A 26,598-nucleotide genomic window follows, 5' to 3' on the forward strand; every position below is an offset into this window, starting at 1 on the left:
CAGTTTTCCCTCAAGAAATGGGCCCAAAACAAAGTCTACTTGTTCATTTTTAATGATCCAGTGTTTATCTACTTCTAAAATAATGAATTTCACTCCACAACTGCCCTTAAATCTGCTCACAAAATTTTGACAATAAAACACAACGGTCATCCTCTGTCTTAGATGTTTCTCTAATTTAAAAAAATGAATCACAAAATTATCTTTAGAAATTTTCTGAGGCATTTCAGCACTCAGGAAGATAAGCAGTAGTTGCTTCCAAAAAAGCTTCTTCTAAGTGCTTAGTTTATCAAAGGTCAAACAAACAAGATCCAAAAGCTAAAGAAATTTGGTGCTTTTTCAACACTCATAATTTTTCACAGTATTTGTAACAAAAAAAAAAAAAAAAAAAAACCCTGTGTTGCAATTAAAATGGCATCCTTCTATAAACCCATTGTCTTCAAGTTGATTCCAATGCATAGTGACCCTATAGGACAGAGCAGAACTGCCCCATAGGGTTTCCAAGGCTATAAATCTTTACAGAGCAGACTGTCATCTTTCTCCCACAGAGCAGCTGGTGGATCCAAACCACGGACTTCGGTTAGCAGCTGAGTGCTTAACCACTGTACCGTCAGGGCTCCTTGCAGCCTTCTATAGGCCATCTTAAAAAGTTTAGGTAGAAACTGCCCAGTTGTCTTTGAGAATTAGAAATGCTTGTAATTCTCCACTCACTGTCACTCAATGGTGGGAAAAGTACTTAAGATGGCAGGGCCTTGCTCCATCTCCTGGCTTCTGATTCAGGAGATAGAGAAGTGTTGGTAACAGAAACCTACTGACAGTTCACCTCTACTTCATGTGTAGCAAAGTCCAAGCTGGGAAGTTTTCCCCAGAGCATATCCAACGTAGAGACATGAGAACATGCCTAAATGTTCCTATGCACTGTGGCCTGAAGGGAGACCTACAAATTCCACCCAGGAAATCCCAGTCCATCTTCACTTCCAGATGACCCATGATGCTTAACTCTGGTACGTATGGGTGCATAGCCCATGCAGCTCATGTCCATCACTAGCCTGAGAAGCTAGGGGCAAGCATATACTCAAAAGTTTCTTGGCAATCTGGTGAGGCACGTGGGAGAGATCCCACTTCAAAGTCAAAGGAGAATTCAACCATGAAGTTGGTGCTTTCTGCTTGTGTGGTTTTTAATGAATAATTGATAGTCCTTTAGGGTGCTGAGCATTAGAGCCTTATTGATAACCATAAATAACAAGCAGCAAGCATTTAAACCTTCCTGTTTCCCAAATCCACTCATTCCTGCTCTTTTGTTTGGCATCTCCTCTTCAAGGAGATACCAAAGGTAACAAACATGGAGGAGCTGGAAGCCTTGAGACAAAGCTATGTTACCCCACTACTGTGTAACCTTACACAAGCTACCTAACTGTTCTACGTATGTGTTCTCATCAAAGAAGAGCTGGCTCATGTAGTTGCCAAGAATAAACATGTGTAAGCACAAAGCCCAAGGCCTAGCATGCAGATACTCTCTCAGTATTTAGATTCATCTGACCCCATTCTCAGCTTTTCTAAATCATGACTCTTGAACCTCTGATGCTGCCCATGAAAATGCACGGGGTAAACCTGGCCTCTCAAAGGACCTATCAACACAGTGGGACTGTGGCATATTAAAAACCCACGTACATGGGAGCAAATCAAGTCTCCTCCACCTGTTTGTCTGCCATACTGTGGTGGTTTGTGTGTTGCTGAGGCTGGAAGCTAGGCCACAGGTATTTCCAGTACCAGCAGGGCCACCACAATGGACAGATTTCAGCAGAGCTTTCAGATTTCAGACAGACTAGGAAGAAAGGCCTAATGATGTACCTCTGAAAACTAGCCAATGAAAACCTTATGGATTACAACAGAAATTTCATTGTTGGATAAAGTGCTATGATCAGGAAGAAGGCGCGGGGCTGGGCAGCATTTTGTTATGCACAAAGTTGTTATGAATTGGAGCCGACTCAACAGCAACTAACAACAAGCAGATGGGGTCTTTAATATAAATCAGCATATGTCATCCACCAGAGGGAGGTCAACTGTAGCCAACTTCATTTCTAAAGGAGCTGTTGTCTCCACTCTGGTTCTGACAACAGTCTCTAACCACCTCACTAACCAGTGTTCTTTTCATGCTATTCAAAAGACACCATGAGACTGAAGCTAGTCAATTTTTAAAATTTTGTATTTAAAATAACTCTACTGAGAACATCCCCTGTGCTTGTCCTCATAGTTGATCAAACAGAAAAGTACATGTCCAAACCCCTTCTTCATACAAACTGCTGACCCAGCATGGCATTTCCCTTCATTGCTTTCTAAAACACAGGATATTTCAAGACTGAACGGCCAAAAGAAATGGGGATGACCCAGCTTCTAAAAAACCTGAGTTATTTAAAAAAGAAAAATACAATCATGTCTGAATGGATATTTCATGATTCAGACAGCCAAGCATTTAACTGGTATTAACTACTATACTAAAGATCTATTTAATGCACTTAGGTAAGACTTTTCATTCTCATGAAATTGGATCTTTGGTTCAAAATTTAATCTCCTGCCAAGGACTCTGCACTATTTAGGTGACGTAACAGTGAGGTAGGCTCTTAACATTTCATTGCCAGGAATACAAATGAAATTGATCAGATTATTTGCCAAACGATGTTTCTTCAGCAGAGCTGAGTCGTCCCCTAAGTGGACTGTCAAAAGGAACAAAAAACAGACACTCTGAGGATCACAGCTATCTTTTCCAACTTAATCTTTCAGTGTACATTAAAAAAGGAGTCATTATATGGTTTATTAGTTTATAGGACCTTTGTATGCAAAGAACATACAAAGATCAGATCTTTTGCCTTTTTTTTTAAATTTTTTTAATCAGCTCTTTTGACAAGTCAGAATACTGACTACATATGAAAAACACAAGATATACTACTAGAACTATATGCTATTCCTGGAGAATATTGTTACCATCATTCTCATGACATTAGTAATTATGGAAAAACTTGGTTATAATTTTACACACTATAAAATCCCTAATAAACAACCTTCTTTTTTTTCCCTCTCTTACTGAAGTTTTTCAAGATTTTTCTTAAGTAGGAAAATATACTGTCCTATCTGAAACTACTCTTACCCTACTACTCTTAGCAGTTCCAGAATACATTAGAGCAGAAATATGATTTCCTCAATTTTCAGATTTATATATGATCTATTCAAATAGGTAAGCAAATATGAAATGACCCTCTGCTCAAAGCTTTCTAAAACAGCCTAAATTTATAAACTGACAATGAAAGAAAGAATTAAAAAAATAAATCTGTTGCTGTCAATTCTGACTCATAGTGACCCTACCGGACCAAGTAGAAGAGTAGAACTGCCCCATCAGCTTTTCATGGCTTAAAGCTTTACAGAAGCAGGCTACCACATCATTCTCCTGCAGACCAGCTGGTGGGTTCGAACCACCGACCTCCTGTTAGCAGGTGAGTACTTCCTGACAAAGATGAAGTGAGCTTTCAAATGCTAACACAGGTGATTGAATTTATTCAACAAGTATGTACTGACCCCTTACTATGTGCCAAGGAGCTCTGGTGGTGTAGTGGGAAAGGCAATCATCTGCAAACTAGAAGGTCAGTGGTTCAAACCCAGCAGCTGTTCCATGGGAGGAAGATGAGGTAATCTACTTACGTAAAGACTCACAGCCTTGGAAACCTGATGGGGTCACTACAAGTCAGAACTGACTTGACAGCAGAGGGTTTGTTGTTGTTTTTATTTTGGTTTACTGTGTGCCAGGCATTATTTGAAGTGCTGGGAATATATTCCATTGATTAAAAGCATATAAAAATGCCTGTCCTCATTGGGCTTGGACTATAAAGGAAGGATACAAGACAGTACAATAAATAAGTAAATTACTTAATAAGTTAGAAAGTGATAAGTACTACACAGTGGGGGGAGGGGGCGGTGTTAGCTAATGAGAATGAATGAGGACAAGTCTTATCTGGAAATTTTCCAAAACCAAACAAGGGAAAAATAAACTTCTTTGCTGGCAAGTCTACATATCCAAAAATGACAACAGAAAAATATTTCTGGCTCTTTAATGTTCATGGGATTTTCAAGCAAGAAACTAAAGGGATTTAAAAACACGAAAGTGAAACTGAAAACCAGGATGTGTAACTTCATGAAATAGGAGTTGTTGCAGACAGTGGAACCTGGGCTTGCTGTGGCAGAACCGCCAAGAGAGAGCAGTCATAGACCTCCACAGTTCTAGTGTACGCCACGGTTCTGGCCACAGTGCCAACCAGTTGCTTGACAGAGTCATCGGCTGAAGGTCTGCTAGGAGCAGACAATTTCGAAGAACTCAAACAGCTTTTCAGGATTTTTTTTGTTTATTTCCATTTCCTTTTTAAAAAGCAGTATCCTGTTTCTTATTTTGTTAAAGAAGTAGGGCAAGCTCGTTATAAATGAAAACTGAAAAAAGGGAACACCCACATTTCCAACTCCATCTCTCCTCTCAAATTGTTCAAGATGCATTATTATATATCATCAGTAGGCAAGGTCTTTCAACACCATTATCAGAAGTTGGCTCTGAACTACCAAGTAGATTTTTTTTTTCTTTGATTTAAATTCAAATTCCATTCCAAAAAAGCAATTGAAACATGTCCAGTTTTAGCCCCTGGAGAATTAGGCTCCCTAGGTAAGAAAGTAAAAACAGAGAAACAGTGTTCTCATCTCACATCAGAAAACCCTATTTTCAACAAACTGGTAAGAGGCAAATTTCAGGATGACGAAAAAGGAGTGTCCACTCCATAGGACACTTCTAAATTGATGACTCTGAGAGCAGCCCTTTTAGAGGTAATAATGTCATTTAAAAAAAAAAAAAAAACCTCACTGCCACTTAATCGATTCCGACTCATAGCAACCCCCTTTGGGTTTCCAAGGTGGTAAATCTATAAGGAAGTAGAGTGTGATAATTCTCCAGAAACTCCAACAGCCCTGGATTAAAAACATCTGGAAACTGTTCAGATGACACAAATTTCTGTTTCCTGCTGTGAAGGCTTCACTGATGCCTCTCTGTGGCATCTGTCCCTACTTTTTGTTTTCATTACAAACCCCTTCTTTTCAAATCAGGAAGTGTACATAAAGTGCAAGTAAGACAGTCCCTCCCTTGTGCTTCCATGCTCTCATTTTGACAGCCAATAACAACAAAATGTATCAGTTAAACCGCTGGCCAGCTAGGTTGTCTGCAGGTATTTCTGGAGTTAGCAAAAGAGTTCATCTGGCAAAGAGTGTCTCAAGGTGAATACAGTCTTGGCAAGAAGACATAAAGTACCACATGCAAGACAGAGAAGTGAACGATGCAAGGCATTCCAGCAGTGGGGAGAGGTCCTCATCACTGAGTCATCGAAGAGGCTATCTTTGGATCTGAACTCTTATAAAGAACTTAGACACCGTTGCTAAAATGAATGATGCCAGCGGATTTCAGAGCACTGGTCAGTCTTCAGTGTGGGTAGATTCAGTTTTCCCTGGGTTGGGCACAGAAAAGAGAAGAGTTTGGGGGTCAGAATCAATGAGTTTTAGGTCACACACACAAAACAGTTGCTGTTGAATCATTTCCAACACGTGGAGACCTCATGCGCACAGCGTAGGACTGTGCTCTCAAGGGCTGTCAATGGCTGATTTTTGGGAAGTAGACTGCCAGGCCTTTCTTTCAAGGCACCTCTGTGTGGACTCAAACCTCCGATCTTTTGGTTAGCAGCTGAGGTCATAAACTGTTTGTACTGCCCAAGGACACCAGGTTACAAACAGCATCCAATAAATACTTCACATCTTACAAAACAAAGTTGAGCAGTGTGCCTCCTAGCAGAGTTTTCAAAAATGTGTTAGCCGGGGTGTTTGATAGGTATTCACTTCAAATGGGTCACGGCTACATCCGCTTCTTAACTGCAAGATTTTTTCAGAGCCTTGATTTGACACACCAATGAGCATTGTGACTCTTCAAGAGAGGGATACAGTATGCAGCGTTTCCTTTTTTGGCAGGGTGGGGGGCGGGAATTTATCTTTTCACAAACCAAATTGCCAGGACTAGCACTTCAATGGGACATATTTTGAGACACGCTGCCTTATGGAAATGCTGGTTGGAGGGTTAGGAATGGTATTAAATTATATTCAGTTTCTATCACACAAGCCCCATTTTTATATTGCAAGTTAAAGTCCCACACTAATATAATAATAAATGAAAAACCACAGAATTTAAAAAAAAAAAAAAAACATTTTATCTGAGTTCCATTATATTTTCTTTGCAATATGCCAAAATCATTTAATGCTATATTTGATTGGTTAACATTAACAAATTTATTAAAAAGTTAACTATTTCCCATCCATTATAAACCATTATATGATCAGTGGGCATTCTCAGGATGTGTCCCTTGTATTTTTTTGGTTTTTCTAGCAGAGCTAAGAGAAGGGTTTCAGAATTAAATCCATCAGGATGTCATTATTGACATTATTGATAACTAATTGACAGGTGTGGTAGTTAAGGTTATGTGTCAACTTGGCTGGGCCTGGTTTTGAGTGGCTTGGCAGTTAGATGTAGTTATTCCCCATGATGAGATTGCTAATCAACTCCATTGTGGAATCTACTAGAGCAGTTGAGTAGCTGCCTTAGGGATGTGGTCTGTTTCCAGTACATATGGAGAAGTGTTGAGAAAGATCTGTAATTTCGGGCATGCTTGAATCCCTGCATGCAACCAAGTCATGGTAGCAGCTTGCCATGTTGTCTGCTGATCTTGGGACTGTTAATGTTAACTTGAATAAGTGGCCTGCAAGTGGTTTGGTAAAATTAGGACTGTGCCTTTTTTTTTTTACTTGTTGACCTTGGGTTTGTCAGCCTCAGCAGCCAGCAGCTGCCTGAGTGAAGAAAGTCTCTCTAGCTTCAGTGGGCTGGGAGCAAGAGGCAGAGCTGAAGCCTAAGGTCAAGGCACTTTCACTCAGCCCCTAGAGCCTGGCACTTTGAACTCAGACTTTAAGCTTCCAAAACTGTGAAAGAATAAAGTCTTGTTGGTTAAAGCCATCCACCTGTGGTATTTCTCTTAGAGCTGCACGAAGTAACTGAAATAACAGGGGATATTCGAATATATATATAAATCTTGAATAAAAGTCATGGAGTGATTTGGTGAAAAGTCACAGGAAAATACTGAACACATACTAGTTAAATTCCTGAACTTCTTTTTGGCTTCGGCCCTTTCTTCGGCATCAAAGTACCAAACAGTCATAGCGTATCTAGTGAAAGATAAGCAGAAAGAGATTCAGAATATTAAAAAAGAAAAAAGAGATAACTTAATATAAATCCTATATCAAAGTTATTTGTAAAGCCCACATATAAAGGCTTCCCTACTATTAGAAGTACATGCAATTTTAAAATAAACTTCTCTGATTTCAGTTCTACTAGAATGTAATAAACACTTAAAAAATTCCAGGTATGTGCCAAGCACTGGGCACTGCTGGGCACTGGGAGTTCAAAGATTCACTGAACAGATCTTCCTTTTCCTCAAAGAGCTCAGGCTCTAGCATGGGAGACAGGCAACTTAGCAATATTGTAACAAGTGTATATGACATACACCAAAAAACCAAACCAAACTCACTGCCATTGAGTCGATTCAACTCATAGCGACCCCTCCTTGGGTTTCTGAGGCGGTATCTCTACAGAAGTAGATTGCCCAACTTTCCTTCCAAGAGGCTAAACCCACTGCAGATGAGTTGATTCCAACTCATAGCAACCCTATGGGATAGAGTAGAACTAGCCTATGGGGTCTCCAAGGATATAACCTTTACAGAAGCAGACTGCCACATCTCTCTCCTACAGAGTGCCTGGTGGGTTCGAACTGGTGATGTTTTGATTGGCAGCCAAGTTCTTTATGGTGCCACCAGGTCTCCTACAGAAAGGTCTAGAAATGAGATATTCTACTAAAGACTGGGAGACCCAAAATAATGGAGAGGGGACAGGAGAAAGTAAAATGTGAGTGAAGCTTTGAACTTCAATCACAAGGTGTGTAAACTTCTTGGTTTTCTATGTTCAGTTTTGGACATTAGAGCAAAGAAGCAATTGAATGACATGTGATGACTGTAATAGGAGCCATTTCATGATGGGGTTTTCAAAGAGTTTCATTTTATAATTATTATTAGTTATTGGAATTTCTAGAGCATTTGATTTTTCTCAAGGGCTTCTCATCATTTCCTGATTTTTTCCTTTGAAGTCAATCACTGTGGGAATAGGGAATAACCAGGAAATTCTGCCACAAATGATGGGATTCAGTTACTGGGCCCCATAAAACAAGCCACAAGCAGGCTTTGGTAGTAGAGCTGGTAACCTGTTCACCTAAAGCAAATTCTAGAATGGAATGTAATATGCAACTTTGTGTCTGAGGTTCAGATCTATGACTTCTGGAGGGGGGCACTGCTAAGTGTGTAGTGTCATTTAATTAGGCTGTTACTGTGAAAAATTTCACATGCAGGTGCTAAAGAAAGTATTAAAAAAATAAAATGCAATTGTAGCAACATGGATTTAGTGATCCCAAATCTATTTCAAGTCATTGAAAGGGTAAAAAGGAAAAGAAGTCAGAACAAATTCCTCTTTCTGTTCAAGGTCTCTCTTTCTGCTTGCTTCCAAAAGTAACCAGAATTCCTGATATGTACCATAGGTGATGGCCAACATTCCTTAGAGGTAGTTCAACATGAGATTAAAGAAGGAAAAAGAAAGGGGGAGAAGAGAAACACACACAGGGAAATATAGAGCCCATTCTACTCAGTTAAGACAAAACAATTTATTAGTAATTAGTTCAAATTGACATTCTTTTGCACACCAAAGAACCCAAAGCTTCCCCTTTAATTTTTAACTCCAAACAGATTTGCTGTCAGCTTTGAGGTGTGGTGAGTCGCCCATATCCATGGGAACTGGGGTTTGCACAAGCTCCTCTAGGAAAAATAAACACCACCCTGGCTATTACCTGGTGGCGTAGGAAGGCTGAACTTCATGTGGGTTCCGACGATCTGACCAGAAGAACAGGAGTCTGTCGAAAATGGGCTCCACATCTGCTATGAAAGATTTTCCCTCTGGAAATATCCGCAGGACCCCACCGTGCAGCTGAAGGCCACAAGAAGGGGGATTACTTACTGGCCTCAAGCACATTCTACTGATATTTCAGCCTCTTCTAGAAAAATGCCATCTTCCAAACTTCATTCCAAGCATATATTAGCCCCCAATTTTCACTTCAACCTCATACTTTGTACCAAATTTTATTTCACTGGCTTGTGAAATAAAAGTTCTGCAAACTTGGGTAGAATAATCCTTATCCACCATATACCAAACAAAGCCTGCTTACCCCCATAATCATGAAGCCTATGGACATGAAATAGAGTATTATTAGGTTGAACTACATTGCATTGCCAATATTTGACTGTTTTTGACCTACCAAAAAAAAAAAACCCAGCCATTTCCTATGCTTTCAGGCTAATACTAACAGCTTTCTAGGACGATCATCACACATAACTTCTTCTTTGATTGGAATTTACTGCTTTGTTCTGAATTCCACAAGCTTCTCACCTGACCTCATTAACTGGAAACTATATTCTCTTTTCCAACCTCTCAGACCACCTTCTCTGTACCTTTTATGACATATGTCACTTTCTTCCTTGAATTAGTTCTTTACTTGCATACCTAATCTGCCCTACTACTTAAACCACATTGAGGGCAGAATTCAGGCTTCACCTACGAATGTTTCCCCCATAGCACTTAAATATCTGTTGAATGACCTCATGTTACCTGATCATCTTAATTTATTGTTATAAGCCTAATAACTTTATGCTCTTGCCTACAACAGCACCTCTCAAGACTTTAAAGGAGACCTAAGGGATATATGGGAGCTCTGGTAGCATAGTGGCTAAGACACTTGCCTGCTAACCAGACGGCTGGCAGTTCAAACCCACCAGCCACTCCTCGGAAGGAAGGTTGGGCAATCCTACTTCCGTAGTGATACTGCCTCGGAAACCCAAGGAGGGGTTGCTATGAGTCAGGGCTGACTCGGCGGCACATAACAACAACAACAAGAAGGGATATATTCCAGCCATGTAACCAAATAGGGAGAAGAGACAAGATTTTTCACTGATTCACTGGTTTCCCAGGTTTAGTATCTCTGGCCCAGATAAAACATCATTGTTTTATGACAACGAGTGTCTGTCCTCACTAACAGGAAATGGAGATGTAGATGGTTCAAAAGCCAAATGAGCTTGAAAAGTTCTCTGACTTCCCAGATTCCCAAATCATTCTTAGCTTTCAGAAAGCATACAAAGTCCAGACAGATATTTGCAAGCATGGAATCAGACTACATATCTCTATCTTTATGTTCTAAAATACAAAAATAAGCCTCAAAGCATTTGGCATTTTCAACCCATAGTAAACCATGGCAAGCAGCCATGAACAAGACGTGTCACCCTTAGAGAGAGGACTGTGTGGGAAATGTCTCTTGGGGATGGCTGCATATCCTACAGTTCTATTTTTGTGGGTTTCTCTTAGTGCTGCTGCTGGGAGGAAAGTGCATATCCCATTCTGCATTGAGAGTCATATCAGTTCTGGATTAGAAAAAAAAATGGACCACCAATCCTAAAGTAATATTAAATTACCCTCTCTTTATCAACCACCCTTCCCACATATACATAATCACCCTACCTGGGCCCCTTAAATTAACTTCGTAACCATTATTTTCATCTCATCAACTTTAGCACTAATTCCATAGGGGAAGAAACGAAAAACGTGAACCAGAAATAGGAAAGACTTGTTAGTGGAAGATAGGGCTATTCTCAACTCAAAGCTCTCTCAATAAGTCACTGGAATACTTTTCCTGTAGTTTCTAACCTCACACTTTACTCCTGTTGTTCCAAAATACCTTGGCATCCCAATTCTTGTTCAGATAGTAGATGCAGGTGATGCAGCGGCCGTCACCGTTGGGGTTGTCTACATGGCGAACGTAACCTGTTCCATTTCCTGGGTAGCAAGCCACCATTGCCTAAGAAGAAATCCCAAGAAAGCTAGTTAGCAAAGCTCAGACAATCTTCTCCCACTGGTAAATACCCACAATCTGGTAAACACAGTTTCCTTGGGTACTTTGTGATATTTGTTGATGGCTGCTGGCTTGTTTGAGAGCTCTGGTGGCATAGTGCCTAAGGCATTTGACTACTAACCAGAAGGCTGGCGGTTCAAATCCACCAGTCACTCCTCGGAAGGAAGGTTGGGCAATCTACTTCCATAGTGATACCGCCTTGGAAACCCAAGAAGGGGTCTCTATGAGTCGGATCCAACTCCACAGCAGTGAGATTGTTTTTGTTTTTTTGGTTTTTTTTTTGGCTGGCTTCTTCATTTGCAAGTATTTAAATTTTTACCCTTCAGTATACATGGTTAAACAATATTTCACAGTTCTAGAACATTTTAGACAGTCTTTCTTAAAGTAACTCATTTACATCATCATTAAAATGCCCTGCCTTTCTTCAATCTTCTTTTTTGAAAAAGCAGATTTTGGGTTCCCATCTACCAGTTGCCTTTCAGCAAGCATTAATTAAGAAAGAGATGTAGCATAGTATACCAGCTACCAGCTGCGGTCAAGCTGACTCCAATTCATGGCAAAGGTGATTCTTTCAGAAGCAGATCACCATGCCTCTCTTGTGAAGTGCCTCTGTTGTTGTTGTTGTTGTTATGTGCCATCAAGTCGGACCCAACTCAGAGCGACCCCTCCTTGGGTTTCTGAGGCAGTATCGGAAGTAGATTGCCCCATCTTCTTTCTGAGGAGTGGAAGTGACTCTAGGTGGACTCAAACTTCCAATCTTCAGTTAGTTAGACCCATAAATTGCTCAGCATGAGGCTCAGGGATTCTATCTGTTCTACAAGTGCCCCAGGTGATTCTTATGCACATTAAAACTAGAAACCAGTTGTCTTAGAACAAAGGCTAAAGATACTTGTATTTACAAAGAGAACCAATCATGAAGGAGGAAATGGTCAGGTACCCAATAAAATGGTAAGACAGGAAAAGGAAGAGGGAAGGGTCAAGAAGTTTTAGCACGGACAACACAATCACATCCCTTTCATGAAAAAAGCCACAAATATCTTAATACATTTCTCAATACCTGTCTTCTTCTTGATTATTATCAAATCGGGTGATAATCTGAGGTTCCTTTCCTTTACCTAAGTGCTACCTGTATTAACCAGGTGGAGGGATAAAACAGAAATACCCCACTGAAAATTACTGTTAGAAGATAACAAACTTCTCTTAATTGTTTCTTAACAAAATTATGGCAGAGAGCAGAAAAAAAAAAAAAAAAAGTCCAAAAAGCCAGTTCTTTTTGTCACATAAAACAGACATATTTTTAAGTATTTTTATATTTATAGGCATATAATATACGCTGGGAAGGTACTGGAACTGGTAATATAACATAAGGACAGGGCCCTTTCCCCCTGTTTTGTTCACTAATATAGCCTTAACTCTCAGAACAGTGCCTGACACATAAGAGGTATCTGTTTAAAATTTGATGATTAAATGAATGAATTAGTGAATGGCTCTTTCCTCTAAAGAATAAGTTTACACTTTACCTAGATTAGTAGTGTTTCTCTTATTTTAATAATCTATCATCAAACATAAAGGAGCTCTGGTGGTGCTGTGGTTAAAGCATTGGGCTGCTAATCAACAGGTCAGCTGTTCAAGCCCACCAGCTGCTCCATGGAAGAAAGATGAGGCAGTGTGCTTCCATAAAGATGTACAGCCTTGGGAACCCTCCCTATATAGAGGTGCTATGAGATGGAATTGACTTGATAGCAGTGGGTATAGTTTTTGGTTTTGATCTTCAAACATACATGGAGGAATGACATCACACAAATGGCAGAGCTTCCTCATGGGTACAATGAACTACTCATGCCCAGCAGTTCAATTAACTTCAATACTATGGCTCCCACGTTACCCCCAGTGATAGCATGAACATATGAACTAGGCATATAGCTTTAAAAGGCTTCATATACATTGTATACTAGAACATTAATAAGGATGAATGACAACTTGACATTACATTGATCTTAAAGCTTAAATCATTGTATCTCTCATAATATATACCCTCATGCAGCTAGCAATGTCCCTACCCTGCTTTTGAATGTCTAAAATATTTCCAATGAGGTGGAAACAGGTAACCTACATGCCTATCAACAGATGAATGGATAAACAAACTATGGTACATACACACAATGGAATACCATGCAACATTAAAGAATAATGAAGAATCTGCAAAACACCCCTATAACGTAGACAAAGTTGTGGGGCATTATGCTCAGTGAAATAAGTCAATCACAAAAGGACAAATATCGTATGAGTCCACTATTATAAAAACACAAGGAAAGGTTTGCACACAGAAAAAAACATTCTTTGATGGTTACCAGGGATGGGGGGAAGGGTACGGAATTACTAAATAGGTAAGAGACCCTGTTAATTCGGGTGAAGGGAAAGGCAAATACAAGTAAGTGACCAACACAATATCACTAAGGAAAAGGAAGACACAGGGAGGTGCACAAGAGTTACAGACAACAAAGGTAAACATTATTACATATATAATACTGCATTATCAGTAATAACAAACATTAATCAGTGAGTGGATACATAGGTAGACAGGTTAAATGGTCAAGCATGGGTAGGCTAATGGGCCTAAACCTGTGGTCATATATGTAGGCTTGGCGGATGATATTTTTACATACATATTTGTATGTGATATAAAAATGTCCAGAGAGAGGGAAAATAGGGCTAACAGGGACAAAGTTATGAAAACTTTCTAGTCATAAGCAAACACCTGGAGGGAGTGAATTACTGAAACTATGGGCTTGGGACCATGGTTGCAGGCTTAATTGGCATAACATCGTCCAACACCCTACTTTGGTGAGTAGTGACCAGGATCTTAAAAGCCTGTGAGTGGCCATCTAAGGTGCAACTATTGGTCTCTTCTCATCTAGAGGAAAGAAGAGAGAAAAAATCAAAGATGCGTGGAAATCAGTCCAAAGGACCAGGGGACCATGGGAACCTCAGCTTCCATGACCAGAGGACTAGATGATGTCTGGCTACCACTGCCAACCATTCTGGAAGGGATCACAATAAGAGATCCTGGATAGAGTGGGAGAAAAGTACAGAACACAATTCAAAATAATACAAAAGATCAGGCTTAGTGGCCTGAGACGGGTTGTTGTTGTTGTTGTTATGTGCCGTCAAGTCAGCCCCGACTCATAGCGACCCCTCCTTGGGTTTCCGAGGCAGTATCACTACGGAAGTAGGATTGCCCAACCTTCCTTCCGAGGAGTGGCTGGTGGGTTTGAACTTGCCGTCTGGTTAGCAGGCAAGTGTCTTAGCCACTATCTACCAGAGCTGCCGACTGAGACGGGTAGAACTCCCAAAACTACAGCACTTAGTCACCCATCAATCCAGGAACTGAACTCATTCGTGGGGCTCAACTTGCAGTCAAAAAATAGACAATCTTATGAGGTGAACAATTACACCAGGGAGGTATGCACGCCTTAGAACAACCAACCATAAGAGATCAAAATAGCAGCATTAGCCCAGGGATAAAACTCAGAAGCCAGGAATAGATAAGAAAAAAAGGACAAAGGGAAATGGCAACCACAGGGAGGAAGTAGGAAGAGTGCTGTTAAACTGTAGGGATTGCAATCAATGTCATGACAAAATGGGCATGCACTGTTGAATGGCAAACCAATTTGTTCTATAAAGTCTCACCCAAATCATAATATAAAGTTTAAAAAAAAAGAAAGAAAAGAAAGTCCTATAGAGCATAGCTGTGCTCTGGCGTACACAGGGTGACCATCAGTCAGAACTGACTTGACAGCAACTTACTTAAAAACCTAGAATACCCTTCTGGTGTCCAATTTAATTCAGATGGCAGTGGTTTGGGCATTTGAGGATAATAGTTTTGAAGGAAATGTTATGGGAAAGTACAAAATTTCTAGAAATTAAAATCTTAAAAAACACTTTTTAAAATAAAATGTCAATGCAATATCATGTGAGAGGTGAAGTTATGCTGTTAGCTTGAACTTCTTGCAGAAGATGGAATTTTGAGGCTCCTGCAATCAAGATTTAACAAATGATGGCACCACCAAGCAAAGGATGGCTTGGGGAAAGGTGACTGGAAGAAGACAAATATGATGGGACTAGCTGGAGAGGAAGAGATAAATGAAGTCACCGATAATGACTAGGGAATTATCCATCCCTGGAAGCAGCTATTAGGATTATAAAAGCCACCACTGAGCCAATAATGAAAGTCACTTAAGCCACACACAATTATAGGCTAGATTCCCTACCATCTCACCTTTCCCCCACTGTGAAGCCCTGAAAAGAAAAAGTACTCCATCAGTACAACATAATTCTTAAACAGTTCTACTCTAAGGAAAAGGTCAGTGGTCTGGATGCCTGCCATCCAGTTCTCTCTGAAACTAATTGTGTGATCCGAGGCTCGGTTTCTTTTCTATAAAGGTCCAAGAAGATCTAAGACCCAATTTAATCATCAATCACAGAAAAAGCAACAGAGCTCTTCAGAGCATTTTGAAGTGCTGTCTGCTGCAGGACTCGGCTTATATTAAAATATTGAAAAAATAAAGACAGATGCAACCTCAAAAAAAGAACATCGTTTACTAATTGCTACACATGCCTGGGGTCTTTCTATTAGAACCCAAAACCAAAACCCAAACCCACTACCGTCAAGTCAATTCTGACTCACAGAGGCACTACAGAACAAGTCAGAACTGCCCCATAGGGTTTCTAAGCTTGTAAACTTTACAGAAGCAGACTGCCACATCTTTCTCCTGTGAAGTGGCTGGTGAGTTCAAGGCGCCAATCTTTTGGTTAGCAGACGAGCACTTAATCACTGTGCAACCAGGGCTCCTTTCTATTAGGACAAAACTTCTAAATGCCAACAATGTATCTCATTTCTTAAGGGAGAGGAACAGAGATAATTTTTCTGGCCAGAATGCATACTCACCCTCTCCTGATTACCGAAGCCTATGCATCAAGTTTGGAACAATGCAAGGAAATCATTGTGAGCCTCAGTGGGCCTGTTGAAACTATATACAGCCAATTTTATCAGTGCATTTTCTGGACAATTGCCATAGATGGGTCTTAGCTTGGGCAGATTCTCAACTATTTGCTGGTCTTTGACACATCAGAAAACAACAAGGTGAAGGATGCACTAAGAACCAAACCTCACTTCAGTAAGTAGCCACTCACTTCCGTGCCAATTTGTACACGGGGCAATAACAAACTCCGGAAACTGATCAGTACAACTGAGTTGCTATCTAGACCTCATCAAGCCCAAGGGGGAGGTAGAGTGCACAAAGGAGGAGAATGCTTCAGAACAATAACAACATGGCCAGAGTGGTTTAATTATGTGACAGACATGCCAAGCAATGAGCACTGCCACAGATCAGAAGGATGTCTTTATTATAAACTTTTCATTTGGCAAAACTTCCTGACTAGACTAATATCTGAAATTTATAGAATTTAAATAACATGTTAGCGTGATTAACAATAGCACGTACAATTTCCAACTCACAGTAATGGTTAAGCGCTTGTCTACTAACTGAAAGGCTCACGGTTTGAACACACAGTGGTTCCACAGGAGAAAGTCCTGGTGATCTGCTCCTGTAAAGATTACAGCTGAGAAAACACCACGGAGCAGTTCTACTCTGTCACACAGGGGGGTCGGTATGAGTCTGAACAGACTTGACAGCACTTGCAAAAAGGGCATGAGGGTACCTTCTGACCTCCTTTAACTTCACAAGAGGGAAGGAGGACCCAGAACAACATCAACAGCCCAAGGCTGATTCGTATGAGGCACAGGTCAGACATGCCACCACCCTCCAAGCTTTATACCAATTCTGACACCAACCGCCCATGAGCACCCTGCTCCATTCCATAGCACCCTGCTTCTCTGCTGGGTTCAACAGATAATTGGTTGCATAGGCCACATAGAATTCACAGACAATACTCATGGGGTTTATTAAGGAAGTAACAGCTTACAATTCAGGATATAGTTCTTCAATCAGGACAGCCTCTTCTCAGCCATACCTGAAGACAGGTCTCTCTCTTTCCTCTCAGCCCTGCAGCCTGTTGGCCTCTGCCCTCCTGAGGCAAGCATTACAAAGTTCTTTCAGCTCTGCCTACAGGTGTCGAGAGATACCCCACTCTGCCAGCAAGTCTCCCGCCTGAAGGCACTCAGCTTCCTTACTCTGTGGGCTAGGAAACCTACCATTTTGTCTCATGCTAGCGTCAGCTACTGGGGTCTCCTGCTGCGGTTTCTCCACCAGTTTCTCTGCTCCTGCTTCTTGCCATCTCAACTCCGTTATCTCAGGTCCAAGGACATACACTACACCTGGCTCTTCTTTCTTGATGGTAGTGAGCTCTCCCCTTTCTACCTCTGAGATGATGCATTTTAAGCCTAGAGGGATGGCAAAACTGACCAATCCTCACACCCCTTATTTCCATGGTCCCACCCATATAAGGGTGCCAAGTACCTTATTTACATTATAAACAAGCTATCAGATCCCCTTGGTGGGCCACAAGCACCCCACATTTACATAGTTCCATCCAGTCATCTGGTGAGAGTCACAAAGACCATGGCCAGAAGAGGCATATAAAGTAGTTCACTGTACCACAGCACCTAACAACAATAACACAACTCAACAACAAAACAAGCCCCAATCAAAAAATAGGCAAAGGGCTTGAATAGACATTTCATCAAAGAAGATACACAAATGGCCAACAAACACATGAAAAGATGCTCAACATCATTACTCATTAGTGAAATGTATATCAAAACCACAATGCAATACCACTTTTACTCCCATTTGGATGGCTATTATCAGAAAAACAGAAAATAATAAGTGTTGGTGAGGATGTAGAGTTATAAAATGGTACAGCTGGTGTGGAAAGCAGTTTGGCAATTCCTCAAAAAAATTAAACACAGATTTTCTATATGACCCAGCAACTAGGTATATACCCAAAAGACTTGAAAAAACTGGGACTGAAACAGATATTTGCACACCAATGTTCACTGCAGCTTTATTCACAATAGCCAAAATGTGAAAACAACCCAAGTCCTTCAACAGATGTATGGATAAACAAACTGTGATATATACATTCAATGGAATATTATTCAGCCATAAAGAGAAATGATATTGCATGATCCCACTTAAATGAATTATCTAACCTGACTCATGGCGACCCCTCCTTGGGTTTCTGAGGCGGTATCACTATGGAAGTAGATTCCCCAATCTTCCTTCCGAGGAGTGACTAGTGGGTTTGAACCGCCAGCCTTCTAGTCAGCCTTAACAGTCAAATGGCTTAGGCAATTATCTAGTGTACGTAAATTAATAGAGATTAAAATGTATTAGCGGCTAACAGAGGCAGGTGGGAAGAGGAATGGAGAGTTACTGCTTAAGCGATACTGAGTTCCTGTTAAGTTGATGAATACTGTGGAACAGATAGTGGTAATGGTCATAACATAGTAATCATAACGAATGTCACTGAATGGTATTCGTAAAAATGGTTGTAAAGGTAAATTTGTTATGTATATATTTTGCCACAGTCAGAGAGAGAGAGAGAGAGTGGGAGGGAGGAAGGGAACCTGACTCTTAGTTGCTTTGATGATGTGAAGCTTCCTGCTCCTCCTGGCCAGGTGAGAGTAGAGTACCTAGAAGGGTTTTGCCATTTCACTTTAAAATCCATCCTCAGACCTTTTAAGTCAATGCCCTGGTTTATTCCACCATGAACTCAGTCTTAAACTAAAGATGATCCAAACAACCATCTGAAGAACTACCCAGAATCTGGAACCTTCAAATGAGTTCTCCTGAATTGGTGATGATACTTCTACCAGGTACTAGAGCCCCTTGAGATCCTTACATTAAAGATACCGGCTACCATGCCCACCTCTCTGCTGGCAAAACATTTAAGCACTTAGCTGCTAAGTGCAAGACTGGCAATTAGAACCCACCCAGCCATTCCACAGGAGAACCATCTACCATTCAGCTCCCAGGAAGACTGCAGCCAAGAAAACCCCACGGGCAATTCTACTCTGTCACACGGGGTCACTATGAGTCGGAAATAGACTTGAGGACACCTACCACCACCATCACCACCCACACACATGGGAGACCCTGGGTAGTATAAATGGTTAACACGCTCAGCTGCTAACCTAAAGGTTGCGGGTTCAAGTCCACCAGCAGATGCCTCAGAAGAAAAGCCTAGAAATGTACTTCAAATAATCAGCCACTAAAAACCCTACAGAGCACACACGGGCTCACCATGAGTTGGAGTCAACTTGATAGTGACTGTGGAACCCACACACACAAATCTGCATCACATTTCAGGGTGTTCAAAGATTCTGTAAAGCCTTACTAGAGACTCTAGGTTAAGAAACCATATATTAGATTATGATTCTACTCCAGGGGACCCCTGTACTTCATGCATGCACTTCTAGATCACCCTCCCCCAAGAAGCCACAGAAACTCTGTGCTCAGGAATGTAAGAGCCTATTGTCATTCCTTTCTGAATTGTGGTTAATTCCTTTCCTTGGAGGGGATTCAGCCAGGTCCCTACAATTAGGCACAGTAAACAGGGCCAGCAACAGTGACATATCAATACAGACTGTTTGGGTTTGGGAAGGCGGCCCTTCCCTCAGAGGCCTGGCTCTCGGCCAGCTGGATGATGGCTGAGTGACAGGGCTACGTGCGCTGCGTGAGAGTGGCAGCCAGCCCACACCCAAGCACACTGCCTGGAGGACCGAGGAGGGAACATACACTGGGGGACCCTGCCCCCTCTCAATCACTGTCCTTGTCACCAGAGAAATGTTTCCAACAGGGACTTCCTTGCAATTATGAAATCAGTGAAAGTCAGCAAACTCCAAGGTTAAGGACATTAAGACAGGCATTTAACCATATTCTTTCTGTTGCCTTTCCCCAAATAAGAACAGTTGCCATTTCCTGAGGACCTGTGTACCCAGGTGGCACCTTGCACATATCGTCTTGTTAAATTTCCTGGTTTCAGGAAAGGTGAGCAGTGGCAGCCATGTGCCCTGAGTCATTTGCTCACAAGTCATTGACCCTGGAAGTTAGCCTGTTGTTGTTGTTGTTATGTGCCGTCGAGTCAGCCCTGACTCATAGCGACCCCTCCTTGGGTTTCCGAGGCAGTATCACTACGGAAGTAGGATTGCCCAACCTTCCTTCCGAGGAGTGGCTGGTGGGTTTGAACCGCCAGCCTTCTGGTTAGCAGTCAAGTGCCTTAGCCACTATGCTACCAGAGCTCCCGGAAGTTAGCCTATGGACCTAGAAGTTATCTCATTCTATAGCAAAACAAGTTCATGAGTAAACCTTAAGGTGATATGAGGGTAGGGACTCATAATGTTTAACTTAACTTCCTGTGGTGTGAGAAAGCAGCCTTGTCAAAAATGTAACTTCACCTTAGCTCTTGAGATGCTCTGAACACAACAGTGAAGGACCATCAGAGAATTCAGTATGGTTCTCTTTACATTTTCATCTTCATGTAATCCTAAAATGCTTGAAGGAATCCATAACTTCAATACAAGTCAAGACTTTATTAATGGGTCATGTATGAAAAAAATATATACTTACTAATCCAATCATATCATGAAAAATGTCTTGAATCACTATTCTTAACATAGGAGAAACCTGGAAAACACTTGACCCAGAATGCTCAATGATTTTTAACTTAAAATATTGTCACTATGCTGGAAAAAAATAAAGCTAGTGAACTTTCTAGAAAGCCAGATCTTATAATTTCCTACCCATCTCAGTTTGTTGTACTGTGGTGGCTTCCATGTCACTATGATACTGGAAGCTATGCCACGGGTATTTCAAATACCAGGAGAGTCACCCATAGTAGACAGGGTTCAGCAGAGCTTCCAGACTAAGACAGACTAGGAAGGAGGACAGGGAGATCTACTTCTGAAAATTAGCCAATGAAAACCACACAGATCACAACAGAGTATCATCCAACACAGGGCAACGATCATCAAGGTGGCACAGGACTGCACAGAGTTTTTGTTCTGTTTTGTTTTGTTTTGTTGTGCGTAGGGTTGTCATGAGTTGGAGCCAATGCTACAGCAGCAAACAACAAAAGATGTTATATTTACATTTGCATGTTAGCACTTGGGAAAATGTATCTGCTGAATGAAAGAAACGGCACACAGCAACTCAGTGTAGAATTAGAACTTATGAAATTCAGTAGCCACATTTACCAAACCAACATTAATAAAGCATCAGACACTGTTCTATGCACTTCACAAATATTACCTCATTCAATCTTCATAATAACCCCATGAGGTCAGTACCAGGAATTGCTATTATCTCCATTTTACAGATAAGGAAACTCAGGTACAAGGAGCCTAAGGTCACAGAGCTAGCATATGGCAGAGGGCATTTGGAACCTAATTAGTCTGCTGCAGAGTGGGAGGTTTTAATCATTAAGTCATGCTTTCCCAAAGCAGGTTATCTAATGTCTAACATTAATAAATATACTCCATTTATTGAAGGGACTAAAATTTTCAATACTACTTGAAGAACTTGACTCTCTTCTTACCAATGTCTATTACTCTCTCTATAACCCCCTTTCCATAATGATAGCAAATAATCAAATTTTAAAAATTACAAACACATGAAAAATGAGTGTACATCAATATTTGAACTAAAAGCTCCAAAGAAGGCCTTTTTACAAAAGAAAGCTGCAAATGAAATTCACATTGAATCATGCGACTAAGCATTCAGTTGTCTAAATTGTCTTCACTTCGGTTATTCCACTGCAGGGCCACCTCAATCCCACCCTCTCTCGTTAGAAAATCTCAGTAGTCCCTGCAGAGACCATATCTGCTTCAGAGCAGTTTATCAACAGCCCAGGCTTTATTTGAGGTCCACTCCCCGCACCCCACCCCCCGCCCAGTTCAGTGGGAGGAAGTCTGCCTCTCCAGGACCTCTACTTGTTTCAGGTCATATCAGCCACGGTTTTCAGATTTGTTTCAAAGTCAGAAGATAAACAGCCAATTAAGAAAAATTTAAAAAGGAAATACAAATGTGTATTTTCCTTGGGAAGGAAAGGAGCAACACCTGGTGAGCTCAAAGGACTCCCAGGGATGGGAGAAATTTTCCCTGTTGTTGTTGTTATGTGTCGTCGAGTTGGACCAGACTCATAGCAACCCCTTCCTAGGTTTCCGAGGTATCACTACAGAAGTAGATTGCCCCATCTTCCTTCCAAGGAGTGGCTGGTGGGTTTGAACCGCCAACCTTCTAGTTAGCAGTCAAGTGCCTTAGGCACTATGCTACCAGAGCTCCTAAATTTTCCCTACTCAGGCACAAAGCTTGCTTACAAGACATCTTAACTCTACTTCTACCACATAAATATTCTTCATTGGATGTAGAACTTCCTAAAACCACATTACAGATTGTTTCTGACTTACAACATATTTGTCACGACAAAACACACTCATAGCTGTCCTTTTTGTTTTTTGTGGGGTTTTTTCCCTTTAAATCTTATTGTTAGTAATAAGTACTACATACAATGTTGCAGGGCATAATTTGCCAATGTTATCATTCTCAGATGTTCACTCGCAGATTTTCAACTTCATGATCTACTGTTCAAAACACTGCTGTATAGCAGGCTATTGACTGTTTACAATTAAGTCGGTGTCGGTGTTGGTGTCAGGAGTAGTAACAGAAAGTTGGACAACGTTCAACTCTAATGACATATGATAATTGGACATATGACAATTGAACTGTGCACACACCTGACAGCCATTAGGACTTCTACTTCACTGTAAATCAGGCCTATCCAAAACACCGTTGAGTTGGATATGACTCATAGCGACCCCTCCCCTTGGGTTTCCAAGGCAGTATCACTACGAAAGTAGATTGCCCAACCTTCCTTCTGAGGAGTGGCTGGTGGGTTTGAACCGCCAGCCTTCTGGTTAGCAGTCAAATGCCTTAGGCAGGCCTATAATGTGATCTTATTCAGCATTTCATACAGTAAAATCATCAGTTATTTAACACCAAGTTGTTCAAGTTTCTCTACCTATAACACTGCATTGCTTACATCCCCAACAATATGTCTGCAAAAGAAGTTATGCCACTGAAAGTTTTCATCCAGAAAAGAAGGTGAGGAAGACTCTAAACGTGGATGTAAAGATGAAGATCATTAAGGCGTATGATATGTGCAAAGAAAATCATGGAAACAGCATGTGAGGAAGGACTGCCTCATTTGAACATTTTGACAATCATTAATGGTAAGAATAGGATTTTGGAGGCAGTTAAAGTAGCAATTTGAATAACATCAACAATTTTAACAAAGAAGCAAGGGCTGACCCACAAGATAAAGAAGCTGTTGATGATGTGGGTAGGAAATCAAATACAGAGGAGGACTCCTATGAGTTTACTAATGATTCAAGTAAAAGCACATAACCTGAAGGAACAAGAAGACTACTGCAATAATTTTAATGCCAGGAAGGGCTAGTTTCATCCCTTCAAACGCAGATGTGGCTTACGTAATATGCATGTAACTGGAGAAGCAAGAAGCACCAAGTTCAAGCTGTAAGAAAAACTCAAGGATGAGCTGGGACAAGATGGAAGAGGAAGGAGCAAAGTTGTCAGAGTATTTTGCAGTGAAAGGATTGGCTGGAGTTTTTTTCTAAACTAAATCAGGGGCTTCGGTTGCTTGAAAACATGGACCCAAATGCTGATCACTTTGCTAAAGTCATTAGGCAGATTCAAGAAGTAGTAAGATGTTACTGCAAAATGTATTTAGAAAAAAAGGAAAGAACCATACAGACAATCTTGCTAATTTTCTGATTAGAAACACCATCACCATTCCCAGGCATAACCCAGATGATCCAGAACCTTCCACAAGTAGAATTTATTACCACAACCGACAAAATGCCAACATTGTCCAACTTCATTGTTGGAGTAAATTTTTATGATTTGTATATTTTTTTAGGTATGCACATATGTATTAAAATACATCCGTTGGTTTATATGTAATATTTTCAACACTCAAAGTTAAATAAAGATCATATTTATAAAAGATACTGATAATAAAAGGCAGTAATAATGACAACTAACAAAGAAAAAAATGAGGTGCTCAGCTTACATCAGAACTGACTTATGAAAGAATTGCTGGTAGTGAACCCCATCGTAAGTCAAGAACTACCCGAATCCACTGCCTATACCACTACCCTGGCTTAGAGGAGAGATAAAGTCTGGAAGACCTGTTAGAGGGGTAGAAAAGGTGAAAGGTTCTTCTGAGAGAAATGTATAAACTATTTTGGGGAACGGTGAAGGAATTAGAAATAAAGAGGCACCAGACGCTGAGTTGGAGGGGCAGTATTAATTGTTCCCATGTTCCTCCAAGACAGGTACAAGTTCAAAGTGAAAACTGACAGAGACAAAAAGTAACTTATTGGACATTATAGAACTAAGTAGATGAGCCAGAATTCCAAACCCATGGTCTTTCCACCAATAAACACTGTTTCTAAAATATCAGGAAAAAATTAACTGGAAAAAGGTGCTATTATTTCTAGAAAGCTTATGAATGAAATTGTTCTCCTTCAAACCTAAGATAATGCAACAAGGATTTGCAGATGTTTCTCATGGCTTACTAAATACAGGTTTAAACCCTTACGACCCTTACGTGGGAAATCAAAGCCCTCCATGTCTAAGGAGGAAAAGGCAAGTGGCAGTCACATTCTCCCACCTCTACCTAATTAAACCTTTGATGACAATCAAGCTGAATCCATTTGTCAAAGTTGGCCTCCGAAAAACCTCACAGCTCAGGCCTTCTTACCTCTCTCTTAAACAGCCATCTTTGACCAGAGGGCCAGAGACCACCTTAGGTATCTGTGTGGGGTTCATAGTTAATAAGACAAACACAAGCACATAATGGGTTCTCAATACTCAGAGAACGATCTGCTTACAAGGAACTATTTTTCCAGTTTGTGCTCATCCAAAATCACTAGGATTCTCTCACTCTTTCAGGTACCTACAGAGCTCAATACCTGAAAGACTAGTGGGGGAGCAACATCTTGCAGTCATTAACAACCATTCAACACAACAGGAGGGAAACTGTTCCAAATTTTGCTCCAATTTCTGTTTCTGGAAAACTAAATTTATTGGTTCAAACCACAGAAAAGTTATATATAATATCTGTGGATGTGTTTATTTTACATGAGGTGGGTTTTTCTCAAAAGTTTCCCAAATGAACTAAAAATACTTGTATCTATAGTTTCAGCAGTGTATAAGCTTAGATATAATAACATGATTAAATTCTGATTTTCCCAATAACACAAGAACTAGAGAAAAATATAGCACTATCCTTATTTAGCCTTATCCTCTTAATATATTAATTTTCCTTCAGTGATTCTCAAACTGGAGCATGCATGAGAATCATATCAAGGGCTTGTTGAGTTTCTCAATCAGTAGGTTTGGGGAAGGAGCCCTGGTGGTGCAACGGGAAAGTACTCAACTACTAATGGAGAGGTTGGCAGTTCACCCACTCAGCTTTAAGAACCATATAGCTACTTTATGATGAAACCAAGAGTTTCTGTGCAATGCTTCACCTTAAATAATAATAATGTTGTTGTTGTTGTTGTCGTTTGCCGTCAAGTCAGCCCGACTCATAGCGACCCCTCCTTGGGTTTCCGAGGCAATATCACTACGGAAGTAGGATTGCCCAACCTTCCTTCCGAGGAGTGGCAATAATAATAAAAAAATAAAATAAAGGAGGGAAGGAATTCGTAAACTGCATTAGTTACTTTGGTGAATGGGAGGTGGGTGGAAGATTAAGTGTAGAAAAGTAGCTTGGGATCAGATGTGGAGGGCCTTAAGTACCACACTACGAAGTTCACAGATGTGTACAATAGGCAATGGGGAGAGAGTCTGGTATTTTGTTTCTGTGTTGTTTTTTAAAAGCATGATAATAGCATGATTAGAATTGGGTTTAGAACTAATGCACTCTGGAAAAAGCATGTAAAATGGATTAGAGGGAAAACTGGAAAACAAAAAGAAGGTGACTTGTGGTTAAAGTACCACCAACCAAACCAAACCCACTGCCAACAGGTCAATCCTGAGTCATAGCAGCCCTACAGGACAGAGCAGAACTGCCCAATTGGGTTTCCAAGGCAGTAAATCTTTATAGAAGCAGACTGCCTCACCTATCTCCCACAAAACAACTGGTGGATTTGAACCACCAACTTTTTGGTTAACAGTCGAATTCTTTAACCATTGCATCACTTCCATGGCAGGTTTGGTTGGTTGGTTTTTTTTTTTTTTTTTTGAAGACAGGAACACAATTTAGTTAACAAAATAAACCTAAAACAACACAAAAGGCCAAATTTTGACCACTAATATTGCATGCTCCTGCCTGGATCTTCAATATTTTGTGAATGTATTTGTAGAGAAAATTCTGTTTATCCATTCCAATCATTCAAATTAACCTGCAAAACAAATATGAATAGGAAAGAAGC

The 26,598-nt window shown here is 40.6% G+C and overlaps 1 protein-coding gene across 1 annotated transcript in view; it reads right to left on the reverse strand.

Annotated features, from left to right (window-relative positions):
• Positions 1 to 5,493: 5,493 nt before the first annotated feature.
• EGLN3 (egl-9 family hypoxia inducible factor 3) overlaps positions 5,494 to 26,598 on the reverse strand; it is a 29,800-nt gene continuing 8,695 nt past the window's right edge. The window contains exons 2-5 of the mRNA XM_007938537.2: positions 10,941 to 11,060; positions 9,006 to 9,142; positions 7,208 to 7,281; positions 5,494 to 5,525 (exon numbers count right to left, since the gene is read on the reverse strand). Of these exons, the coding sequence (XP_007936728.1) occupies positions 5,494 to 5,525; positions 7,208 to 7,281; positions 9,006 to 9,142; positions 10,941 to 11,060 (363 nt within the window). The remainder of the gene's footprint in view (positions 5,526 to 7,207; positions 7,282 to 9,005; positions 9,143 to 10,940; positions 11,061 to 26,598) is intronic.

The sequence above is a fragment of the Orycteropus afer genome, unplaced genomic scaffold, assembly GCF_000298275.1.
Source record: "Orycteropus afer afer isolate SDZICR_OR568_19922 unplaced genomic scaffold, OryAfe1.0 scaffold00051, whole genome shotgun sequence".
NCBI classification, from domain to species: Eukaryota; Metazoa; Chordata; class Mammalia; order Tubulidentata; family Orycteropodidae; genus Orycteropus; species Orycteropus afer.